General features: G+C 34.2%; 1 protein-coding gene across 1 annotated transcript; it reads right to left on the reverse strand.

Moving 5' to 3' along the window:
• Positions 1 to 688: 688 nt before the first annotated feature.
• On the reverse strand, positions 689 to 17,076 carry LOC110605205 (secretory carrier-associated membrane protein 4). Its single transcript, XM_021743600.2, has 12 exons — positions 16,903 to 17,076; positions 14,483 to 14,590; positions 14,332 to 14,394; positions 13,668 to 13,701; positions 13,435 to 13,557; positions 11,140 to 11,202; positions 10,953 to 11,046; positions 2,533 to 2,578; positions 2,391 to 2,458; positions 2,215 to 2,263; positions 1,146 to 1,211; positions 689 to 971 (listed from the first exon to the last, which is right to left on the reverse strand). Exons 1-12 carry the CDS (start codon positions 16,960 to 16,962, stop codon positions 939 to 941), a joined length of 807 nt encoding a protein of 268 aa, XP_021599292.1. The 5' UTR covers positions 16,963 to 17,076; the 3' UTR covers positions 689 to 938.
• Between the last annotated feature and the right edge of the window lie 5,235 nt (positions 17,077 to 22,311).

The following is a 22,311-nucleotide window of genomic DNA, read 5'->3' on the forward strand; positions in this document are numbered from 1 at the left end:
TTTAATTAATTTACAAAATATATTTTTATTTTATTATTATAAAAGATTTATTATTTAATTTTTATATTATAAAAAACTTATTGATTTTAAAAATATATTTAAAAAATACTTAAATTTTAATAAATTTTTTAATTAATTTTTTAATTTTTAATTTTTAAATATTTTATTATTCAATCTCACATTAATTAATCTTCAATTTTGTAAACATATATAAATTATTTTATTCATATTAAAATTAATTTAAATTTTTTATAAAAAATTATTAGTTAATTCATATAATATGTAAATTAGATCAAAAATTTATTATTTAATTTTATATTATTGAAAACCTATTAATTTTAAAAATATATTAAAAAATTTTAATAATTTATTAATTAATTCTTTTATTTTTAATTTTTAAATATTTTATTATTTAATCTCTCATCAATTAATCTTCAATTTTATAAAAATATATACTAATTATTTTTTTATATTAAAAATATTTTAAAAAGTATCTTTTTTACTACGCTTAATAATTAAAATTAATAAAAAAATATTTTTTTTTAATTTTAAAAATACTTTAATATATTTTTTAAAATTAAATAACTAATTAATATATAAGCTAGCTAAATAATAATAATTAAGACTACAGAAAAAAACCAAGCTCCAGGCATTTTTTTCCTCTTTAAATAATAATAATAATAATAGTAATAGTAATAATAATAATGCTTTTATAGATGAAATATTACATAATAGCAAAATTAACTATAAAAAAAGAATAAATTCGTGCTGAAGTTTAATAGATGGAGTTCTTAAAAATTACACAAAGCACTCTAATTGTATAAACTTTAAACCACCGTCGCAAGAAGAAATGGCAATAATAAGATACAAAAGAATATAATAAGGACACGCAGCAATACCTAAAATTTGAATTGGATCCACCAAAATCCTTTATCTTCTCATTTATGCCCTCTGAAATACATGTAAATTTTCTGCACCCATGCCAACAGACAACAGTCAATGACAGACAGCCACGTAAACATCTCTAAAGAGGGCTACGTAAAGAAGTTAAATAATCCAATCTTTATAATTGATTTGGTAAGATGAAGATAAAATATGATTTGGTCATGCTCGATGGTTAAAGAATAAATGATTTTGCATCTAACCTGAAGAACCCACAAGCTAAGAAGAGATTCTAAGCAAAACAATCCAAACCCCACTAAGTAGAAAATCTGCACGATAACCAGAATAACAAATAACATTAGCTGCACCCAAACATTCAAAAGCTTTATAGAAGAAAGCAAACCATATGACATTATGTCCCAAAGGAACCTATAACACCTCATAATTAAAAATCTACATGTACTAAAATTCATCCTATATCATTTTCAAAAGGTATTGCTTTTATCTTCAAACAATATTAAAAGATTCAACTATCCAATGCAAAGATGCAGAACTCAATCTGCCAAAATCAACTACAAATACATTGTAAAAATTAACACCAAAAGATGACAAGAGGACATTGGCATGAATCATGAAGCATGCACCATAAGTTTTTCCTACCTAAATAGTTAACTAATGCCAGTTGATCCAGCGGTACTTTTTTTTTTCTTCCCATCACTGGCAATGATTTTCCCCGCAAGGAAACTATGCCCAAACTCTTTTTTGTAATGCAGACTTGAAAATCATGACCAAAGAAAATTTTTCTGCCCATCCTTGTTCTGAGCATTCACTTTCACTGCATTACTAATCAGGAAACATCACATAGCTACAGATTATTGTACCAACTTACAGCCATTTGTATGTACAAATTACTCTGATGTTTAGATGAATTAAATATATTCCTAAACTACACTTATTCAATATTTAGATGAACTGAAACAATTCCTGAACTACAAACCATAAGGACATGATTATGAACCAAATTGTTAAATCAATATTGCAATAATCCTCAAAAACCAAGAGTGAAGAAAATAAGAAGCTTCAAGTCTTCCAAGAAATGGGAGAACTTTCCTCATGTGGTACGAGGAAAAGTGAAAAAAAAAAAGGGACAGAAACTTCTCCAAAAGTAAAATGAGAATTGAAGTAAAGATAAGCTTTCTGATCTTTGAAAATACAGCAGTAAAATTGCCATTTACAACAATATCAAGCCTGATTTTATAAAATTGCCATGCTGAAGTGATAATAAAATGAGAGAAAAAAAAAGTAGCAGATTGCCCATAACATCCAACTTACCCCGACCAACAGATGGTCAGAGATGACATCAATTGCTGGAAGTATGCCTCTGCAATTAGAAAAATAGACAAGAATTAGTTTACAAAAGACAATTTTCCGTGTAATAAATTATTATAGCAATCAACTTTCATGAGATTGTCCAAATGCAAATCAAACTGCAACATGAGAAAACTTACGTCAGTGACTTCCCATGGAAGACAATTGGAGGAGCAATAGCAGCAAATATACAGAATCCAATATGAACCTGCATGAGTAGGCAGAAAATCCAATGATCAGATGGTTGATGCATTAGCAATTATGACGCAAGACAAAACTCACCAGGTAAAACAGGAAAAACCAGCCAAACTTCAGTGCACTATCTGTCCTGCAAGTTTAAAGATTGTAAGAAACATCTGCATGCCTAATACTACTTCCTTATGGGAAGAAAATAAGTTCAGAATATTGTATGATATTGAAGGCTGGTTGCTATCACATGCATTTTTGTTGTTAACCTACAAAATTTGACAAGTGCACAGGTAAAAAATCTCAAAAATGTCACATAACAGACACAAATCACATCCTTTAAAATCAAGGTAAAATCTCAACTTGAATCAGTAAAACAATAGAGAAGCAAATCCATTGCCAATTATAGCAAGCCCCAGCAACTCTTTTCATTATCTATGAACTTAGGCTTCTAATGAGCTATTGAAGCCTAAATCAGAAGAATTGAAACCTAGCCCTACTTTAATTATTTAAGTAGACCCTCTATATTTGATAGTTTCATTAAAAATTCCAACTCTACTGATTCTAGGTAAAGGTTAAGTTTAAATGGTTGCAATGAATTTTTTTATATATATATTTTAAATCAAATTTTTGGCAAGCAGAAAAATGCTAGATAATGAGAAAAGGAATTAGTGATAACATATGTGGTTTCAAGTGCAACTTGTCAAACTTTGTCAAGCTTCTGTTATTATTTTGGATTTAGATTGATCTGTTTGTCCAAAATCTTAATAGTTATTTATAAGTTGTTCAATTAAATTAATTTTGTACAAAATTTGTTTTTGAAATGCTAGACTTAATTGGCAATTCACAGGTGTAAAGACAGAGACTACAAAAGAAATCCCCATAAAAGTAGGTTTTAAACCAGGGATAATGTTATGGATAACAGACAAATTAAATCCATAACATCCATAACAAACAGATTATATTTATCTATTATCTTATATCTAGTATCTTATCTTACGCGTTTGTTATTAGATTTCTGTTATTTTATCTTAAGAGTTCTTTATCTAATCGTTGTTTGTATTGGACTTCTACTCTAATTAAAGGTACTATGATTGTATGAACCTCCACTACATAAAGAGGTTTATTTTTATTTAATAAAGCAAGTAGAATTTATTTCTAAAATTATGAGATTTAAAGCTCTCTCATTAACGAGTCCGAGATGTTAACAGTTCTCTTTGATGAGCTCCTTCTCCATCTATCATCCAGTGACGTGATCCGTGACCCGAAACCGTAATAGAGAAGCTTTAAGTTCACACCTACAGTCTTAGAAAAGTTGATTGGTCATATTCGAATGATGACATATGGTGCATATTATATTTAGATGATGTAGTTTAGTTGATGAAACTAGTGAAGGAGTTAAACTAAAATGCAACCAATTCAAATATTTAAGTTCCACCAATAAGAAGAATGGAATAACAAATTGAGAATGTAATTCATGGGTCAAAACAAGATGGATAAAATGGAGGATTCCGACAAATATATTGTGCAACAGTTCCATCACTAACAAAGTGAAAAGTCGAATAGAACTGTGCTCATGACAGTGAAAGTTGACATTTAAGTAACAATACACCTACAAGATGATTGTGGTATGATATAGATATTAAGATGGATTTCTACAAAAATGAAAGCGGATAAAATTTAGGAATACAATATCCACTATAGAATGCATGTAGTGCACATTGGAGATGAACTGAAAGCATCAATTAAGATGGTTTGACCATGTCCATTTTAGAGCATCAACTGCCCCAATACAGAAGTGCAGTAAGTTAGTGGTAGAATGAATAAGAAGAGAAAGAGAGAGAACTAGAATGAGTCAGGGTGAAGTAGTATCAAAAGGTTTTGTTATAGCAAGTCAATTATGTAATAATCATTAACATAATTATGGTGATAATTATTCACATAATTATAAGGATACTTTCCTTAGTTAGAATACATGATTATAGGATTTTTTGTATATAAATATTGCATCATTTTCAAAAGAATACACACAGAAATTACAACATCTACATGGTATCAGAGCTGGGTCTCAGATCTGTAGCTCCTTGGGCCTGTTGGTTTAAATTTTTTCAGCCGCTTCTTCGATCTCAAATATGTCATCTCTAGATCACCTGTTTAGGGTGAGTTGTTTGAGTCACCACCCTTACCAATCAGAATCGCGGCCCAAGATCGGCCTCCTGTCCAAGTCCGGCAATCGAACGACACGCGTGTGACCACACGCGCCTTATGCTCTCTTTGCTCCAACGCCATGCGCCGGCTCATGTGTCCTTTTCCGGCGAGATCCAACAGCTCCATCTCCTCTTCTGGCATCAACTCAGCCCGAGTATTGTAGCCTTGGGTGCTATTTTGAAGTTTGGTCCTCCGGTTAAGGTGATTACCTTTAGTACCTTTGGTTTTACCTTTGGCTACTGTTTGGGTATTCTGCCACTTGGGAATTCTATCTCTTGATCTACTGATTCTATTGAAGATTTTTCATTGGTCTTTTAAATTTTGTTCTCATCATTTTGTGCTATTATTCATATTGTTGTCAAATGGCATCATCATCTGAGAAGAATATTTTAATATCTGAAGATGAGTTTACTCGGTTTTCTAGATATAAAGAATTATTAAGGCACACCAATCCTTCTATCACTACCATTACTAAATCTGTAAACCCACCTCTTGTCTTGTCTCTTCTTCTGTATGGGTCATTGATTCAAGTGCTACAAATCACAACGGGTAATCCTAATCTTTTATCCTCTTTTCAATCTCATACAACCTCATTAAGTGTTTTCTAACATTGCAAATTCTTATGGCGTTCATCATCTATTTTGTGTTTACCTCAACTCTTTTAATTTACCTTTTATCGGTAAACTTACTCAAAATTTGAATTGTTGTCTTATTCTTTCCAGATCCTTGTGTTTTTCAGAATCTTGCGACAAAGCAAATTATTGATCATGGTTGTGAGTCTGGAGGTCTCTACATTCTTGACCAACGAGTACAAAAGTCTCTCGTATGTTCTCGTGTCTCAACCCCTTTTGAAATTCATTGCCGATTAAGACATCCTTCATTATCTATCTTGAAAAAATTATGTCCACAATTACAATCACTGTCAAATTTAGAATGTGAGTCATGTCAGTTTGCTAAGCATCATCATTTACCTTCTATTGCTAGAGTGAATATACGAGCATCATCTCCTTTTGAGTTGCTTCATTCTAATATTTGGGATCCGTTTCCTATTGTCTCTAAGCCTAGCTTTAAACTATTTTGTCATTTTTATTGATGATTACTCTCATGTTATCTTGTTGTGTTTGACAAAGAATCATCCAAAATTCTTTTCTATTTTTTGTGCCTTTTGTTCTGAAATTAAAATTTAGTTCAATGTTCATGTGCGGGTATTGCACAGTGACAATGGCAAAGAATATTTTTCAAAAAACTTTCAGGCCTTCATGACCCAAAATGAAATGCTTCATCAATTCTCTTGTGTGGATACACCGTCTGAAAATTATGTTGCCGACAAAAAAAATCAGCATCTTCTTGAGATAGCTCAAGTCCTTCTATTTCAAATGAAAGTTCCAAAAGAATTCTGGACAGATGCAGACTCTACAGCTTGTTTCTTAATTAATCGAATGCCTTCTTTGGTACTTCATGGTGATATTTCTTACTCTGTTTTATTTCCGTCCAAGTCATTATTTCCTGTCGAACCTCATATACTTGATTATACTTATTTTGTGTGAGATGTTCATCCACAGCTCACTAAATTAGATCCCAAATCCCTTAAATTGTCTTCCTTGGTTATTCAAGACTTTAAAAAGGATATCAATGTTTCTCTCTTGATCTTAATCGTTATCTTGTGTCTGTTGGTGTTACATTTTTTGAGTCTAGACCTTTTTTCTCCCAATCTCCCATTTATGAAAGTCAAGGGAAGCACAATGATTTAGTAATATATTCTATCAAATACGTCTTTGTGCCTCACCATCCTATAGGTTCATCTATTCCAGTAATTGTTCGTCCTCCTGTTGTTCATGTTTATTCCTGTTGTTCATGTTTATTCCAGGAGATTGGAGACTATTGACTCAGGCCATGCACCAACAACTTCTTCGTTGGAAGATCCAGCCACCATTCACGCTTCTACTTCTAATTTAGACCTAACCTTTGCCCTTCGCAAAAGTAAACATACGTGTACTTATCCCATCTCATCTTTCATGTCTTATAATCATTTGTCTTCCTCATACCACGACTTTGGAGTCTGTTACTGTCCCTATAACTTTTAAGGAAGCCTTATGCCATCCTAGTTGGCGTGTTACAATGCAAGAAGAAATGGTAGCATTAGATGATAATGGTACTTAGGAACTAGTACCTCTACCTTCTAGTAAGAAAGCAATTGGTTGCAAATGGGTTGTTGCCCTAAAAGTGAATCTTGATGGTCCTGTGGCTAGGTTGAAAGCTTGCCTTGTTGCCAAAGGGTATACTCAGACATATGACATTGATTATTCTGACATTTTTTCTCTAGTAACCAAATTGGCATCTTTTCGCCTCTTCACATCTCTGTTATCCACCTATAATTGGCCTTTGCATCAATTAGACATCAAGGATGCGTTCCTTCATGGTGCTCTTCAAGAAGAGGTTTATATGGAGCAACCGCCTGGCTTTGTTGCTTAAGAGGAGTTGGATAAGGTGTGCAAGCTCTAGAAATCCCTATATGGATTGAAACAGAGCCCTAGGGCTTGGTTTAGAAGATTCAGCGAGATAGTACAATAATTTAGTATAAAAAAGAGCATATCTGATCATTCAGTATTTTATAAAGACTCTGAAAATGGTCTAAACTTACTTGTGATCAATGTTGATGATATTGTCATTACTGGAAATGACCTTGTGAGCACCTCCTCTCTCAAATCATTCCTTCAATCTCAATTCCAAACAAATGATTTAGGCCAGTTAAAGTATTTTTTGGGTATTGAGATTTCAAGGTGTAACAAAGGTATATTCTTGTCCCAGAGGAGGTATGTTCTTGATCTGTTGGCTGAAACAGGGAAATTAAATGCCAAACCATGCAGTGCACTAATGGCTCCTAACCTTCAACTTGCAACAGAGATAATGAGCTATTTGATGATCCTGAAATGTATAGAAGGTTGATTGGCAAGTTTAATTATCTTATGATAACCCATCCAAATATTGCATACGCTGTTAGTATTATAAATATGTTTATGTCCTCCCCCATTACTGCTCATTAGAAAGCTTTAGGACAGATTTTGTGCCATTTGAAGAGTGAACCAGAATGCAATCTTCTGTATAGCAATCATGGGCACTTAGCTATTGAGTGTTTTTATGATGCAAATTCTTATGGTCTCGGATTGCGGATCGCGTTACGGAATTATTGATAGGAAATGAGCTCATTAGAGGAAGCTCTTAACACCTCAAGACTAAAAAAAGAGAGTCTCAATCTCACAATTCTTAGAATAAATCTATTTATTTTTATTGAATGAAATAAACTCCTTTTATAGTGGAAGTTCTAAAACTTCTAATCAGAGTAAAAGTCTAATACAAGCAACCATTAGATCTAGAATAAAATAATTAAAACATGATCATATAAGATAATAGGAAATCTGAAAAGAAACTACTAGATAAATAAAAATCTGTTTGTTTTGGATTTAGACCATCCATTATCCATACCATCACTTTCCTCCTTCACGAAACAGAGCTTGTCCTCAAGCTTGTCTAGATCAAACACAACTTCACTTAAAACTAAATCAAGTTCTTTTAGAACACGATCTACTACTCCCACTCTTATAGGTCTCAGAATGTAAGATGATAATGTACCATTTGTGTCATCGCATGATGGAAAGTCAAGTTTGTCATTTTGGGACACCATAGGTACCTCTATCTTTTCATTTGCTTATTGACCAAAATTTAATTGGCTACAACTCGATCTATCTCAGTTTTGGTTCAACCTATTGAAGGTTCGAACTAGTTCAGAAATCTGCTAAGCTAAGTCATCCAAACGTCCATCAAATTGTTACAAGAATGAATTCAACTTATCTTCTAGATTTGTTGAAACATCTATGACAGCAGGCTCTTATACCAAGTTGTTATGGTCTCGGATTGCTCATCGTGTCACAGGTTGATATGAAAGGAGCTCGTTAGAGGAAGCTCTTAACACCTCAAGACTCAAAAAGGAAAAGAGTCTCAATCTCACAATTCTTAGAATAAATCTACTTTTTTTTATTGAATAAAATAAAAACCTTTTATAGTGAAGGTTCTAGAACTTCTAATCAAAGTAGAAGTTTAATACAAGTAACAATTAGATCTAGGATAAAATAATTAGAAATATGATAAGATAATAGGAAATCTAAAAAGAAACTACTAGATAAATAAAAATCTATTTGTTATAAATTTAGACTATCCATTATCCATAACGTAGATGGGGCAGGATCCAAGATTTATACGAGATCAACCACAAGATATTGTGTTTTTGTTGGAAGAAACTTGATATCATGGAAAAATAAAAAGCAAAACGTGATTTCTTTTCAAATGCTGAATCAAAATATCGAGCTATGGCTTAGTCTGTATATAAAGTAATATGGATACGTCAATTATTTGATGAAGTCAGTCTTAAGGTCTCACACCTGCTAAGTTGAGTGATAACCAAACAGCCCTCCACATCACCTCTAATCCAGTGTTTCATTTTCATGAATGAACCAATTGTCACTTCATTCGTGAAAAGATTCAATAGCAGATCATCTCAACTGGACATGTAAAGACTGGAGAATAACTGCGTGATATTTTCACGAAAGCTCTAAATGGGGCTAAGGTTGACTGCATTTGTAACAAGTTGGGCATTATAAACATATATGTTCCAACTTGAGGGGAGTATTATAGTAAGTCAATTATGTAATAATCATTAGCATAATTAAGGGATACTTTCATAAGTTCGAATACATTATTATAGGATTTCTTGTGTATAAATATTGTATCATTTTCAAAGGAATACACAGAAATTACAGCATTTACAGGTTTAAAATTTAAGGATACTAATGCAATAATGATTTCAAACAAAGCTGAATTGCCCAAGATAATCCATGCAGCTGACTCCAAATAGTTTGGGATTAAAGGTCTACTTATTGTTCTAGTATTGATTAGCAATTTATGGTCTTGAAAGTGATATTTAATTTTTCCCCTTATAATTGAAAATGCCACCGAATACAACTTCTTTCATAATAGTTTTATTCCTTTCAATTCCTTAAGCTAGATCACAATCTTAATCATAGAGGTGCAGAGTAGGTGGGGCACCCATTGTTCCTTCAGCCTGTGCTGTATCTCCTTGTTATGAAATTTACATTTGAATGAATAGTGGTTCTTATAGACCTATGATTAAGTGGAATTTTTCATAAAAATTGGTATTATTGAGATGAATAAAGGACTAACAAGTAACAATCGAAAAAGCTATAACTATTTTTTCTTTATTTTAATTTTTTGCACCTTGCCTCACTCAAGCTCATGCCTGCAACTTGCCCCTAAGCAGTACAGAACCCTTGGTGCCTTAGGTAACTATGGTCCTAATGCTTCTTCTAACCTAGTTACAAGGAAAAATAAATAAATATGAAATGATCTCTTAAATAATCGGCATTTGGATTTATTCAGAAGCTTACTTTATCTTGGAATTGTTGTGAAATTAAAATAAGAAGTTCAAGTTTTTAAAATGAAAAACAAAATAAGAAGACAGGTCTTGTGGCATTAGAAATGCCAGCCTACTTTATGGATTAACTAGAATCCGCAAATTCCCACAGCATAAAAATTTCATTAGACTTGCACTCAAATTGCTGAAGCCTGAATTCTTGCATTCTGAAAGCAGGACAGAACAATTTTCTCCCAAGTTTGATGCAAAGACTAGCAATTGGATTATAAGTCACAACTTAATGCAATCATATATTCTACCACAGATTGAGTTCCACTCCTTGTCACTTCCGTATGACCTGTTCAATTGGGAAACCCTACTCCTTTGGAGAAATTATCAGGTGGGAACCACTTGCTTTACGCTTAAAATTTCTTTTTTAAGTCCCATTTCTTGTTGTCACTTTGATATGAAGTGTTCAACTAGGAAACACTTTTTTTTTAAGCGAAGTTATTGGGTGGGGAACATTTTCTCTCTTTCTTTTGTCAAACATGGAAACCCATTACTATCATCGCAACACAATGTGGGTAGAAAGAATGTAGAACAAATAGTTAAAGCCATAATTGTTTTTTGTAATTTTCCCTGCTCAAATGGAGATGAGGTCTTTGTACATAAAAAAGGCATAAACCAAAGCTCATAAAGAAAGCACACAGGTCACAGGATCACCAAATTACCACTCCCATATCTCTTGCACAATAAACTTGTGAGAAAACAACGTCAGATTATGGTGTTGCATCATATTGACTTTCCCTAGAAATAGATGCATTCAACCATCAATGTCTTTGGATACTATAAATCATATAAAAATAAAGAAAGGATTACTTGCCTCATTGCACGATAAAGAGGCCTATACCATAACACATATGACATAGGAATGCCAGATAGAGCATAGATTGACGCAAGGAGAAAAATTTTGACTCCTGCAGAATATCCTCGTCAGATAATTCAAATTGCACTGGAGTCCTGGGAGATTTATTTATAAAGAATATGCTGATGTAATTGAAAAAGCTTACCCCCGCCTCTAATCCAATTGACGAGCACAGCGATTACATTAAAGACAAGACAAAGAACAATACCTGCAAATGCAGAAACAGAAGACGACAAATAATCATTCCATAGTAGTTGTGAGCTAATATACGAACCGATAAACTTCAAACAGATCTTGACCTTCAAACAGATCTTGATCATAACTAGCTATTTGAAAAGAGAACAGCAGTAAAATAATGCACAAATAGAAGATGCATGTCACTACCACAAAACAACAGCAGTAAAAGACACTATCCCATACACTTCACAACCATCATACATCACTATCCCATCTGCACCCATGCGTCAAGGGTCATAAGTCCACCCAAACCACCATGTTATATACCTCACAAAGACACTCGCGTCTGCCAGGTCTACCACACATCATTGCTGAAGCTGAACTCCACTCCACCACAATGACTTCACAGCTTTAAACATTTTTTCTAATCCTACAGATCCCCACCTCATTTCTTAATTCTTACCCCTTAATGTTCTATGATGCCTTCAGCAATCATTTAAAATTTGAAGTATTGTTAGAATGGGAAGAAAATAGAAGTGGATGGTGGGAAACAATGATCAAATCCAAAGTAAAATTTATTTTTCAAAGCCTTGAGTCATATTGGGATTGGAGGTGGTGGCAAGAAAAAAAAAAAGGAAAAGACAGAAGTTAGATTTTAAACCCACTCTCTGACTATAAAAATAGGAAGGTAAAAGGAAAAATGTCAAGGGAAAACAGGATTGCTATATCATTGTTCTAAATGAAGCAAATCCAACGTTGAGAATAAATATTTCCATATATTAATATTCCTTTATTTTATGAAGTTATGAACACTAGGCATAAGGCTTATCAAACAACAGAAACTCAAACAACTACCCTTTAGGATCGGATTCAAACAGGGGGAATACAGTTTCCATTCCTTTCCATCTCATTTCATTATCACTAAGTATTCCTTATTTTAATGATAATGAAAAGGAATAACAACAGCATCAAATACATACATTTGTTGGAAATGTGAAATTTTAATTAACACATTAATAACAACAACTCATTTTTATATTCATTACTAATCAGTTAAGTTAAGAAGCACAGTAAAAGCATTAAAATTTCCAGCCTTCATACCACCAACAAAAAGGAATGCTGTGATTCATAAAAGATTTTGCCAAAGGGGAAAAGAACTTAAAATTAGTATTGCTTAACTTTCTTTGTGAAGAAAGATGCACACAAATTCCAACCTTATCATCAACAGAAAGGATTCAAATGATTTCTGTGATTCATAAAAGAAGTTGCCAAAGGGTAAAAGAACATAAAAATTAGTTCTTTTTTAACTTGCATTTGTGAAGAAATATGCACACAACAGAGATGATATGAATACATGTAAAATGAGTAAACTCTGTGCGCACCAGAAAAAGAATATGGTACAAAAGATTAATCATCCAAGTCAAACTATTTGAGAAGACAAATAAACCAAGAATGAAATGTATTGAAGTGATAAAAAAAAAAATGAAGACTCTCAAGACTTCATTGAACTATACACTTTAACTCTAAATGAAAAGGGGAAAAAACTGAATTCACACAATCAAACATGAATAAACTGGAAGCACATAGTTAGGAGGAGTCTTTTTCACCGAGATTTAGCTCTTAGCACGCATAAACAAGTTGGACATTGAAAGTCAGATAACTATGAGTTTTAAGCACAAAATCATTCAAAAATATAAACCACAGCTAGATGGAAGTTCAATTGTCATTTTTCACACGAAAAAAGGAACAAAAAAACTTTAAAGTGATTTTGACCCAGATTTAGCTGTGGAAAGCACAATCAAGCTGTATATTCAAAGTCATAGAGAATTAGGAGTTTTATGCATACTGTGTAGGATATAAGCACAAAAAATCATTTTAAAAATAATTACAAAATATTGGAGCATTTAAGTTTTGAACTCCGTAATTGGTTATCAACTATTTTTTTCGCCCATAATAAATATTGAGTTACATTGTAACATATTATTGAAAACCATAACATAATTCGCATGGCCATTATATTATTGAAAACCATAATCTGCAGACTAGGTAGTGAAGAAATGAAACATTACAGAACCCTATACAAAAATCAGTCTCTTGAAAACATTACAGTCCAAATATCCACCTCAATTCAAATAAAAGATAACTTAGAAAATTTTGAATTTGCAAATTATTCCTTGTGTAAAAAAAGAATATCATTAGACACAGGAAAATTTCAGCAGAAAATTACAATCACTAAACTTTCATCTGAGGAAAAAAATAATACCTAACCAACTTGCAAAAGCCAAATACTGTAGCCTTTGAGCATGAACGGGTATTTCATTTGCTATATCATGATGGATGATTGGGAAGAATGGAGGCCAGTTCTTATCATCTGCAGGGACACCAGCTGATACACAAAATTGAACACGAAAACAATGAGCAACTAAACATTCACAAATCCATACAATTATACAAACTACAAATGTTCTACTTCTAGGGTTTAATGTTATTGCGGACCTTTTGCAACAGCATCTTCTCTCCTTTTGATATCCTGCAGAGGACAAAACCAATGAGTGAAAACCAACACAAGATTTAAAGTTAACATATGAGATATATCTCACACAAATTGAAGCATCAACTATGTAAACACCTAAAATAGACAGTAATCATACTCAGGATTAGGGGTGAGCAAACTGAAAAAACCGACCGAACTAAATTAATTTGAAATTTTGATTCAATTTTTTATTCATTTCGGTTCGGTTTGGTTTTTAATTTCAAAATTTTCGATTATTTCAGTTCGGTTAGGTTTTGATTAGAATAAAATTGAAAAAAACCGAACTGAACCGATTAGTGATAATAGTATATTATTTTCAATAATATAGAGAGATTAGATCATATTAAAGTTAAAATATTCCAGTTAAATTTTAAAATATTAAAAATAAAGTGTAAAAAATAAAAAATTTATTAAAATTCAAACCGAATCAGATCAATTCAATTCGATTCATTTTCTGACCAAAATCGATTCAGTTCGGTTTTCATAAATACCAAAATTTCGGTTTTAAACCGAACCGACCGAATGCTCACCCCTAGTCAAGATACAGAAATGAAACCATGTTTACAAGATGATAAACCACAAGATAGACTTGCTTATACGTGCTACATCATAGAATTGTAAAATAACCTTTTCCCTCCTTTTAAGATCTGCTTCCCAAGCTGCAAGCTCTTTCTCCTTCTTCTTTGGATCCTGTATTATTTAATAGAAAGGATGAATCAAAAGCTTATGAAAAGAAAAGTAGGAATAGGGGAATGAAGAGGAAAGAGAAACTAATTACATTCATTGTATCAAGTGGAATGTCCACCGTTGCATCATGCCCAAATCCAGAAGGTTCAGGTCCCAAAGGAGGTGTACGTGTCTTTGATCCAGGAGCAGTAGCACCATTCTGCAAATACCCTCATTAAGTGGCACCTTTGAGCACAATGACATATGAACAATAGCAAATATAGACTCAGACATGCACAAAGACACTTATAAGTATAAACATCAAGTCAGCTATACTCGTGATTTATGGATCTTGTCACAGCGTGATGTATGGGGATATCTGCCTCAACAGCCTTTCCTTTGTTACAATTTCTTCCTCACGGAGAACCTGTGGTGAACTATTCGCAGAACTCATCAAAGGGAGCTCCAGACATTAGACTCATTGGGAAAGAGAGAGCCTTAGAGTTATACCTCTAGCTCTATGAGTTTACAGAAGAAATTCTCCTTGGTTTTATTCTCTTGGTATTGTCTTTAAAGAGGATTACATCTGTAGTTGTGCTATAAATTAAAGTTCCTAATTTGAGAGCACTACTAAATCACAAACACTGCTAATTATTAATTATGCTAGCAATTAATTGATGTCAGCTGTGTGTAATTAGGAATTATGCAAGCAATTAAATTGCAGCCAGCTATGTCGTTCCCTCCATTGGTAGCATCAGCTGCTTTCTTCTGTGGCCTGTGGCCTACGTCGTCATGAATGCATCAATAACAAAGTCATACAGAAACAGTCAGCTATGATCTAGGAAGATGAAATGGATCAATGGCATACAGAAAAGAACATCTACCTAACCAGAATATAGCTCTGAGTAAACCATCAGTTTTGGCAGCATCGATTCAATTAGTAATCAACCGAGGAACCATGTCAAAGTTTGCTAAGACATTTTAGTTGACATTCCTCTTTTCTAATTAGCCAGTAACCTCACAGAGGCAAGATCCACCACTCAACTTTCAAACTATGTGCACACAATAAAGTTTCATTTAAATTCTGAATTAAATAAGTTACGGGAATATAACTAATTACATCAAAATATTAACATAGTGACTTTTGGCAATCCAATTTGCTACGGGACAGGTAGCCTCGACACACAGAACCCCTTCAAAAAATCCAAACAAAACAACAGATATCTTAAAAATAATAATAAAAACAAATACTTTGTCTACAAAACCATTGGCATCCCTCTGACCCAAGAATTAAATTCACTAGACCAAACCAACCATCCTTCAAATCGCACTTAAAAGCATTTAATAAGTAATTTTGCCACAGAAGAACGGCTGTTTAAGTTAAAAAATTATGCTGACCTTATAAAGTATTTATCCCTGTACAGTTATAATTTTTCTTACATGGTTACACTATCCAAGCCTGGAAGTTTATAAATATAGTTCCTAAATCAATAAAATTCGGTTATTAATAAAACATATAATCCTTTAATTTAAATTTTATATTGAAATTAAATACATCTTATATTTTTTATAAAAATATTAATATATTATAAATATTTATATTACAAATAAATTCATATTATATAAAATATCACATATAAATAATTTATATTAAAATATTTCATTTAATGTTTATACTCAATATTATAGATTATATATATGTTGTTAGTATTTGGAAAACTTCATTTTTTATTAATCATATTCTAAATAAAATGAAATAGTATATGTTTTAAATTGTAAAGCTTTATTTTTTTTTCCATATTTTAAGTTTTTATTAATAATCTATAATATTACATAAAAGTGAAAATAGAATAATAAAAATATATACTTAAGGAACTTTAGAAACTATATTATAATTTACCATTAACTTTTATAAATTTAATTTAGTCCTCTAACTATAATTGTGGCAAATTAAAAAAATTTAGCTTAACCATCTAAGATTTAAATTATTGAATATAAATGTGAATTATCATAAATGTTTAGATTTTTTGTCCAATAGCTCTTATTATTGTCATGAGATGAACCCTTTTTAAAAGTGATGACTATATATATAGTTTGTAGTTTGGTTATTTTCACAAGATAGAACTTTTTGATTTGGGTTAAATGTTATTTTCTCATAATTTCAATTAAACTCAATCACTATTGTGGAAACCACAATTTGAGTTCGTTAACCGAATTGACACACTTAATTGGCCCCTCAATAAAGATTTTCTGGTTTCGCCCCTGCACTCTACTCCTTTCTATAGCCTTCTTACCCTGCTATCAATCTAAAATTGGTTGAGAAAAAAAAAAAGAAATTATTATTGAAGCAATAAGCATTTTCATGTTAATCAATTTATATGCCAACCTTAACTAAATCATATTGTACAAATTTAAAACTGAAAACATCAAATAAGCAAGCAGATACATGACATTACTGAAACATATAAAATCCAACAAGAGAATCAAGTCACAGGTAGATCTGGAAGGGGGCAGACATGGAAGGAAATTTACCGAGAAGGGATTGACCTCATCTTCATCGAATGGATTAGGATCATGGTGGTACCTACTCATGCTCTCTGCTTTTCTTCAGATCCCTAAATTTTGCACCAAAATTTGCCTGATTGAACGCTAAAGTTGAGAGAGAGAGAGAGAGAGAGAGAGAGAGTGGAGTTGGCACTCAGGCAGCGTTGTATGCGACGCGGGCTATGAATTATAAATTTTATTCCTCATTTGACCCTGGGATTTCAATTAATTACGCTTTTGCTAGTTTGCGTCAAGCGGCCGCATTGTTTTGTAGGTGCCACAGCGTTCTTGGAGTTCTTAGTGACTGCCACGTCATGAATTCTGTCACGGGATATACACCTGTTCTTATAATTCCTAGTTTCCTATAGGGCTTTTGCCGCTTCGCGTCGGCTTTGGTTTTTGAAAACCACTCTTTACCCAAAAATAAATAAGAAAGAACGAACGTCGGTGGACTTACCTTTTAGGGCTTTTTGTGTAATTAAATATAAATATGAACTTTTTCTCATATTTATCATGTAATTGTTAACAATATGATAAACTATGATATGTTAAAATTAAGGGATAATTATAAAAAAAATATTATAAAAAATTATTATGTGATTTAATATATTTTTTATGTAGAATTTTATATTTTAATTTGTAATAAAAAAAATTTTATACTTTTATACTGTTAATAAAATTTTATTCTAACACATTGATTTCATAATATTTAATAAAAGCTACATTTTAATTTCTATATTTTAAATTTATTTTATTAAGTTTTATTTGATTATAAAATAATTTCTTAATTTAAATTTTATATTTTTAATTAAAATTAATCTCTATATTTTATAGATTGATTCTAAAAATTATACTTACTGGTCATATATAACAATCGCTCAAAAACAAGTTATGAATTGACTCTATGAGATAAACACACGTAGCAATTACTTGATGTGTAAGAAACGCGGACCAAATTAAGAAAGGAAGATCCGGACACTGTAACACCCAGATCTTCATCAAAACTCGCTCCATCCCTCTGTAAGGCGAGTCTTAATAGGAAGTTACCATTAGTAGGAACAACCTAGCGTATTCCCATTATACCTGAAATCACGGGATTATCAATTTGGTAGTTGGCGATACGACATATCAAGCAGCCGGTCATATCACCGCTGGATTACCGAAAAATACCATATTCATTTCTATCCACTTACAGTATAAAAGGAGGAGGACCACAAAAGTAAAGGTACGCTATTCTCTAACACTAAAGTTCTAAACAATTCATCGCATTCCCTTTACTCTTCAAGATACTGACTTGAGCGTCGGAGTGGCTGTCATGGGCACCCACCACCACCTCACATTTTCTTCATTGCAGGTTCTAACCAATCACAGCGAAACTCCATTCCTGCCACGTCATCAATCTAATCTCAGTAACACCATTTGGTTCTGTTACCGAGAACATCCATTGAACTCTATCTATTCATTTGAATTAAAATTGATATCTTGTTTCCTCTCTTTCTAAACTTCAAGATACTAACTTGAGCGTCGGAGTGGCTGTCATGGGCACCCACCACCACCTCACATTTTCTTCATTGCAGGTTCTAACCAATCACAGCGAAACTCCATTCCTGCCACGTCATCAATCTAATCTCAGTAACCCCATTTGGTTCTGTTACCGAGAACATCCATTGAACTCTATCTATTCATTTGAATTAAAACTGATATCTTGTTTCCTCTCTTTCTAAAAAAAAAAAAGGAATCTCTCATCTCTCATCTCTTAAAATGGTCGGAATCGTACATGTTATTATGAGAGGACCTTATAAGTGCAAAGGAAAAAATAAGCGGGTAGCAGAAGACGTCTTATCTGTCGACCGAGAACCATGGACCAAGCAAGAGGTTAGGTTTGGTCTAACTGACAAAGCGATTGAATTCTTTCAGAATGACCCGCTGGTTGTTAAGATCCTCCTGAATTGGTGCGAGATAAGGCGGGTATTGGTGGATATAGGTAGCACCATTAACCTTCTCATCTTAAATGTTTTTAACGAGTTAAGCTTGGTTAAAAACAGTATTATCAGAGTTTCCTATCCTTTATAAGATTATGAGATAAAATCATGGCAGTACTGGATGCCATTAACCTTCTCCTAGTATTGGATGACGAAAAGTATAGGCGAGAGTTATATGCAGAATTTACGCTGGTAGATATCCGATTTGCATACAATGCCATACTTGTCCATTTGATGCTAAACTGCCACGGTATCGTTGTTAACATGGGTGCTATGTGTCTTAAGCTTCCAACTCCATGGGGGATCGCGGTAGTCCGAGGCAATTTGAAGCTGGCCAAAAAATGTTACAGACACCCAGCAAAAAGCTTCAGGAAAGCAATCATGCCCATCGACTTGCTGAAAAAATCGAAGTCTCACGTAAAGCCAGAACCGGCATACTCGGTATAAGAGGTCCAGATAGGTAAGGAGCAAAAAGTACGGTTCGACACTGCGTTAACCGGTGAAATAAAGACTTGTCTAGTAAAGTTGCTAAAAAGTTGAGTAACCACTTTCGCTTGGTCTCCAAATGAGGGAACGGGTGTAGACTCCGCTCTTATCACCCACAAGCTATCTATTGACAAGATCGTTAAACCAATCCACCAAAAGAAAAGAAAGTTCGCACCAAAAAGACAACATGTAATCAAATAAGAGGTTGATAAGCTTTTGAGTGCAGGATTGATAAAGGAAGTCCAATATCCCACATGATTGGCCAATGCGACCCTGGTGAAAAAAGCTAATAGAAAGTGGAGGATGTACGTAGATTTCACTAACCTAAATAAAGCATGTCCGAAAGATCATTACCTATTGCCATCCATCAATAGATTAGTGAAATCGACCTCGAGTCATGTGGTGGTTTCCTTTCTTGATGTCATCTCAGGATACTACCAAATCATGATGGATACCGAGGATGCAAAGAAGACCGCGTTCATAATATATGAGAGAGTTTATTGCTGCAAGGTAATACCTTTTGGTTTAAAAAACGTAGGAGCCACTTACCAAAGGTTGGTATCAGGAATCTTTAAAGACATAGTGGAATCAACCGTCGAGGTGTACATGGACGACATGGTGGTAAAGAGTCGAGAGGATATACGGAAAGTCTTTGACATCCTAGATAAGACGAACATGAAGCTAAACTCTCAAAAGTGTACCTTCGGAGTAAAGGCTGGAAAGTTTCTAGAATATATCATCTCAGAAAGAGGCATAAAAGCAAATCCTAAGAAGATCAACGCTATCCAAAACATGGAAGCACCCAAAACTATCAATGAAGTACAGAGGTTAAATGGGCGAGTCACTGCCCTGGGTTGATTCATATCATGTTTATTCAGAAGGTGTCTCCCGTTCTTCAATACCTTGAAGGGCGTTTGAATGGGGGAAAGCGTGCGCAGAGGCTTTTGACAATCTAAAAACCTTTTTATCATCTCCTCCATTGCTAAGCCCGCCTATCGTAGGCGAAGTCTCCCAAGTGAAACCGTGCGACCTTAGTTTAGTCCGTTGAAATAAGTCAGCTTCTATTCGGGCTTAGCGTGCGCAGTCCTTGCTTTCTTCTTACTTGCCCTGCCGACCAGCCTGGTCTAAGATCTTGTCCATCTTTTGGCTAAAATTAATCTGGGCGATATGGTAACACCCTGGCGAGTTTTTAGGTTTTCTCCTGCCTTAACCAGCCTTGGCAAGCTTCCGAATATTTTCCAGCTTTAATAATTTTTTAGGCATTTTTTAGCCTTGACCAGCTCTGTCGAGCTTCATGTCTTTTTCCTCCTTGTGAACTTCACTCTTAGCAGTCCGTCTTGCCTTCACTAATCATCAAAAAGTCTCGCCCACCTACAATGGGCCTTCTTCCTTTGCAAAACGTTTTGGATTTCTCGGGAGTGTTCGTAAGAGCAGCGACAAATGCCTCATAGACTTTTTGTGAAATGGGACCAATGCTTGGTCGTGTGGCCTAGGCATGAAATGCATTTGAAACTTTTTGTGAAATAGGACTAATACCCAGTTGGTCGGCTGGCATATACCCAGCTCGTAACCTGGCATCAAATGCCTTAAAATCTTTTTATGAAATAGGATTGAAACCCGGTTGATCGACCTGGTGTATACTCGCCTTGTGGCCTGGCATAAGATGCCTTGTGATGCGGGACTAACGCTCAGATGGCCTGACGAAACTTGCCTTATGGGCCAGTATGAGTTGCCTTGATTAGTGGGACTGATGCTCAGATGGTTTAACGAAATTTGCCTTATAGCCTGGCATGAGTTGCCTTGATTAGTGGGACCGATGCCCAGATAGCCTGATAGAACTTGCCAATGGCCTGGCATGAGTTACCTTGTTATGCAGGACCAACGCCCGGATGACCTTGTAGCCTTTTAATGGGACTAATACCTAGATGGACTTGTGGCCTTATTATGTGGAACCGACGCCCGGATGGCCTTATGGCCTTTTAGTGGGACTAACACCCGGATGGCCTGGTGGATTTCTGTCTTGTGACTTGGCATGAGATGCTTTGTTATGCGGGACTGACGCTCGGATGGCCTTGTGGCCTTTTAGTGGGACTAACACCCGGAAGGCCTGGTGGAACTTGCCTTGTGGCCTGACCTGGCGGAATCCGCCTTATGGCCTTGATTAGTAGGACCGACACTCGTATTGTGGTCTGGTGAAATCCGCCTTGTGACTTGATCTGGCGTAACCCGTCTTGTGGCACCTGGATTGTGGTATGGCATAACCCGTTTTATGACCTGACCTGGTGGAACCTACCTTGTGGCCTTGTTTAGTGGGACCGACGCTCGGATTGTGGTATAGTGGAACCCGCCTTATGACCTGGCCTGGTGGAACTCAACTTGTGGCCTTATTTAGTGGGATTAACACCTATATTATGGCTTGTTGAAACTCGCCTTGTGGCCTGCCATGAATGCTCCTTGTCTTTTTTGAAGAAAAGCAATACCAACGTTCCTTGTCACTAAAGAACACAACATATGAAAAAATACCTCATTAACTGTTATTGATAAAAAATTTTCAAATATTCCCAGAGTGAGGAATGATTCGGCCATCTAACTTGGCCAGGTTATAAGACCCTGGACGATTAACCTTCGGAATCCTGAATGACCCTTTCCAATTTTCACCCAACTTACCAGACTCGGCATCTATTATATTTGTTCTTTTAATGTCTAAGTCTCCTACATTAAAGACACGTGATCTGGCTCTACTGCTGAATTGCATTTCTTCATAACTTTCTGAGATCTCGGGGTGCTTACATGCGCTTGACATCGATGACACCTCTATAAAGCTCTTTTGCATATTGCATTATCGTGGGCCAATAGTATCTTTGTTCGAATGCTTTCTGAGTAATCACTGAGCTCCTTCGTGATTTCCACGATTACTTTCATAAATGTC

This window comes from Manihot esculenta, chromosome 17, assembly GCF_001659605.2.
Source record: "Manihot esculenta cultivar AM560-2 chromosome 17, M.esculenta_v8, whole genome shotgun sequence".
Taxonomy (NCBI): Eukaryota; Viridiplantae; Streptophyta; class Magnoliopsida; order Malpighiales; family Euphorbiaceae; genus Manihot; species Manihot esculenta.

What these genes read in the sequence shown, in the direction of transcription:
- LOC110605205 (XM_021743600.2), bottom strand. Translation starts at nt 16,962, where the DNA reads ATGAGTAGGTACCACCATGATCCTAATCCATTCGATGAAGATGAGGTC. An exon ending in CCTCTTTATCGTGCAATGAG is followed by an intron (nt 2,579 to 10,952) that starts GCAAGTAATCCT and finishes TTAAACTTGCAG; the next exon opens with GACAGATAGTGCACTGAAGT. An exon ending in TTCCATGGGAAGTCACTGAC is followed by an intron (nt 2,264 to 2,390) that starts GTAAGTTTTCTC and finishes TTCTAATTGCAG; the next exon opens with AGGCATACTTCCAGCAATTG.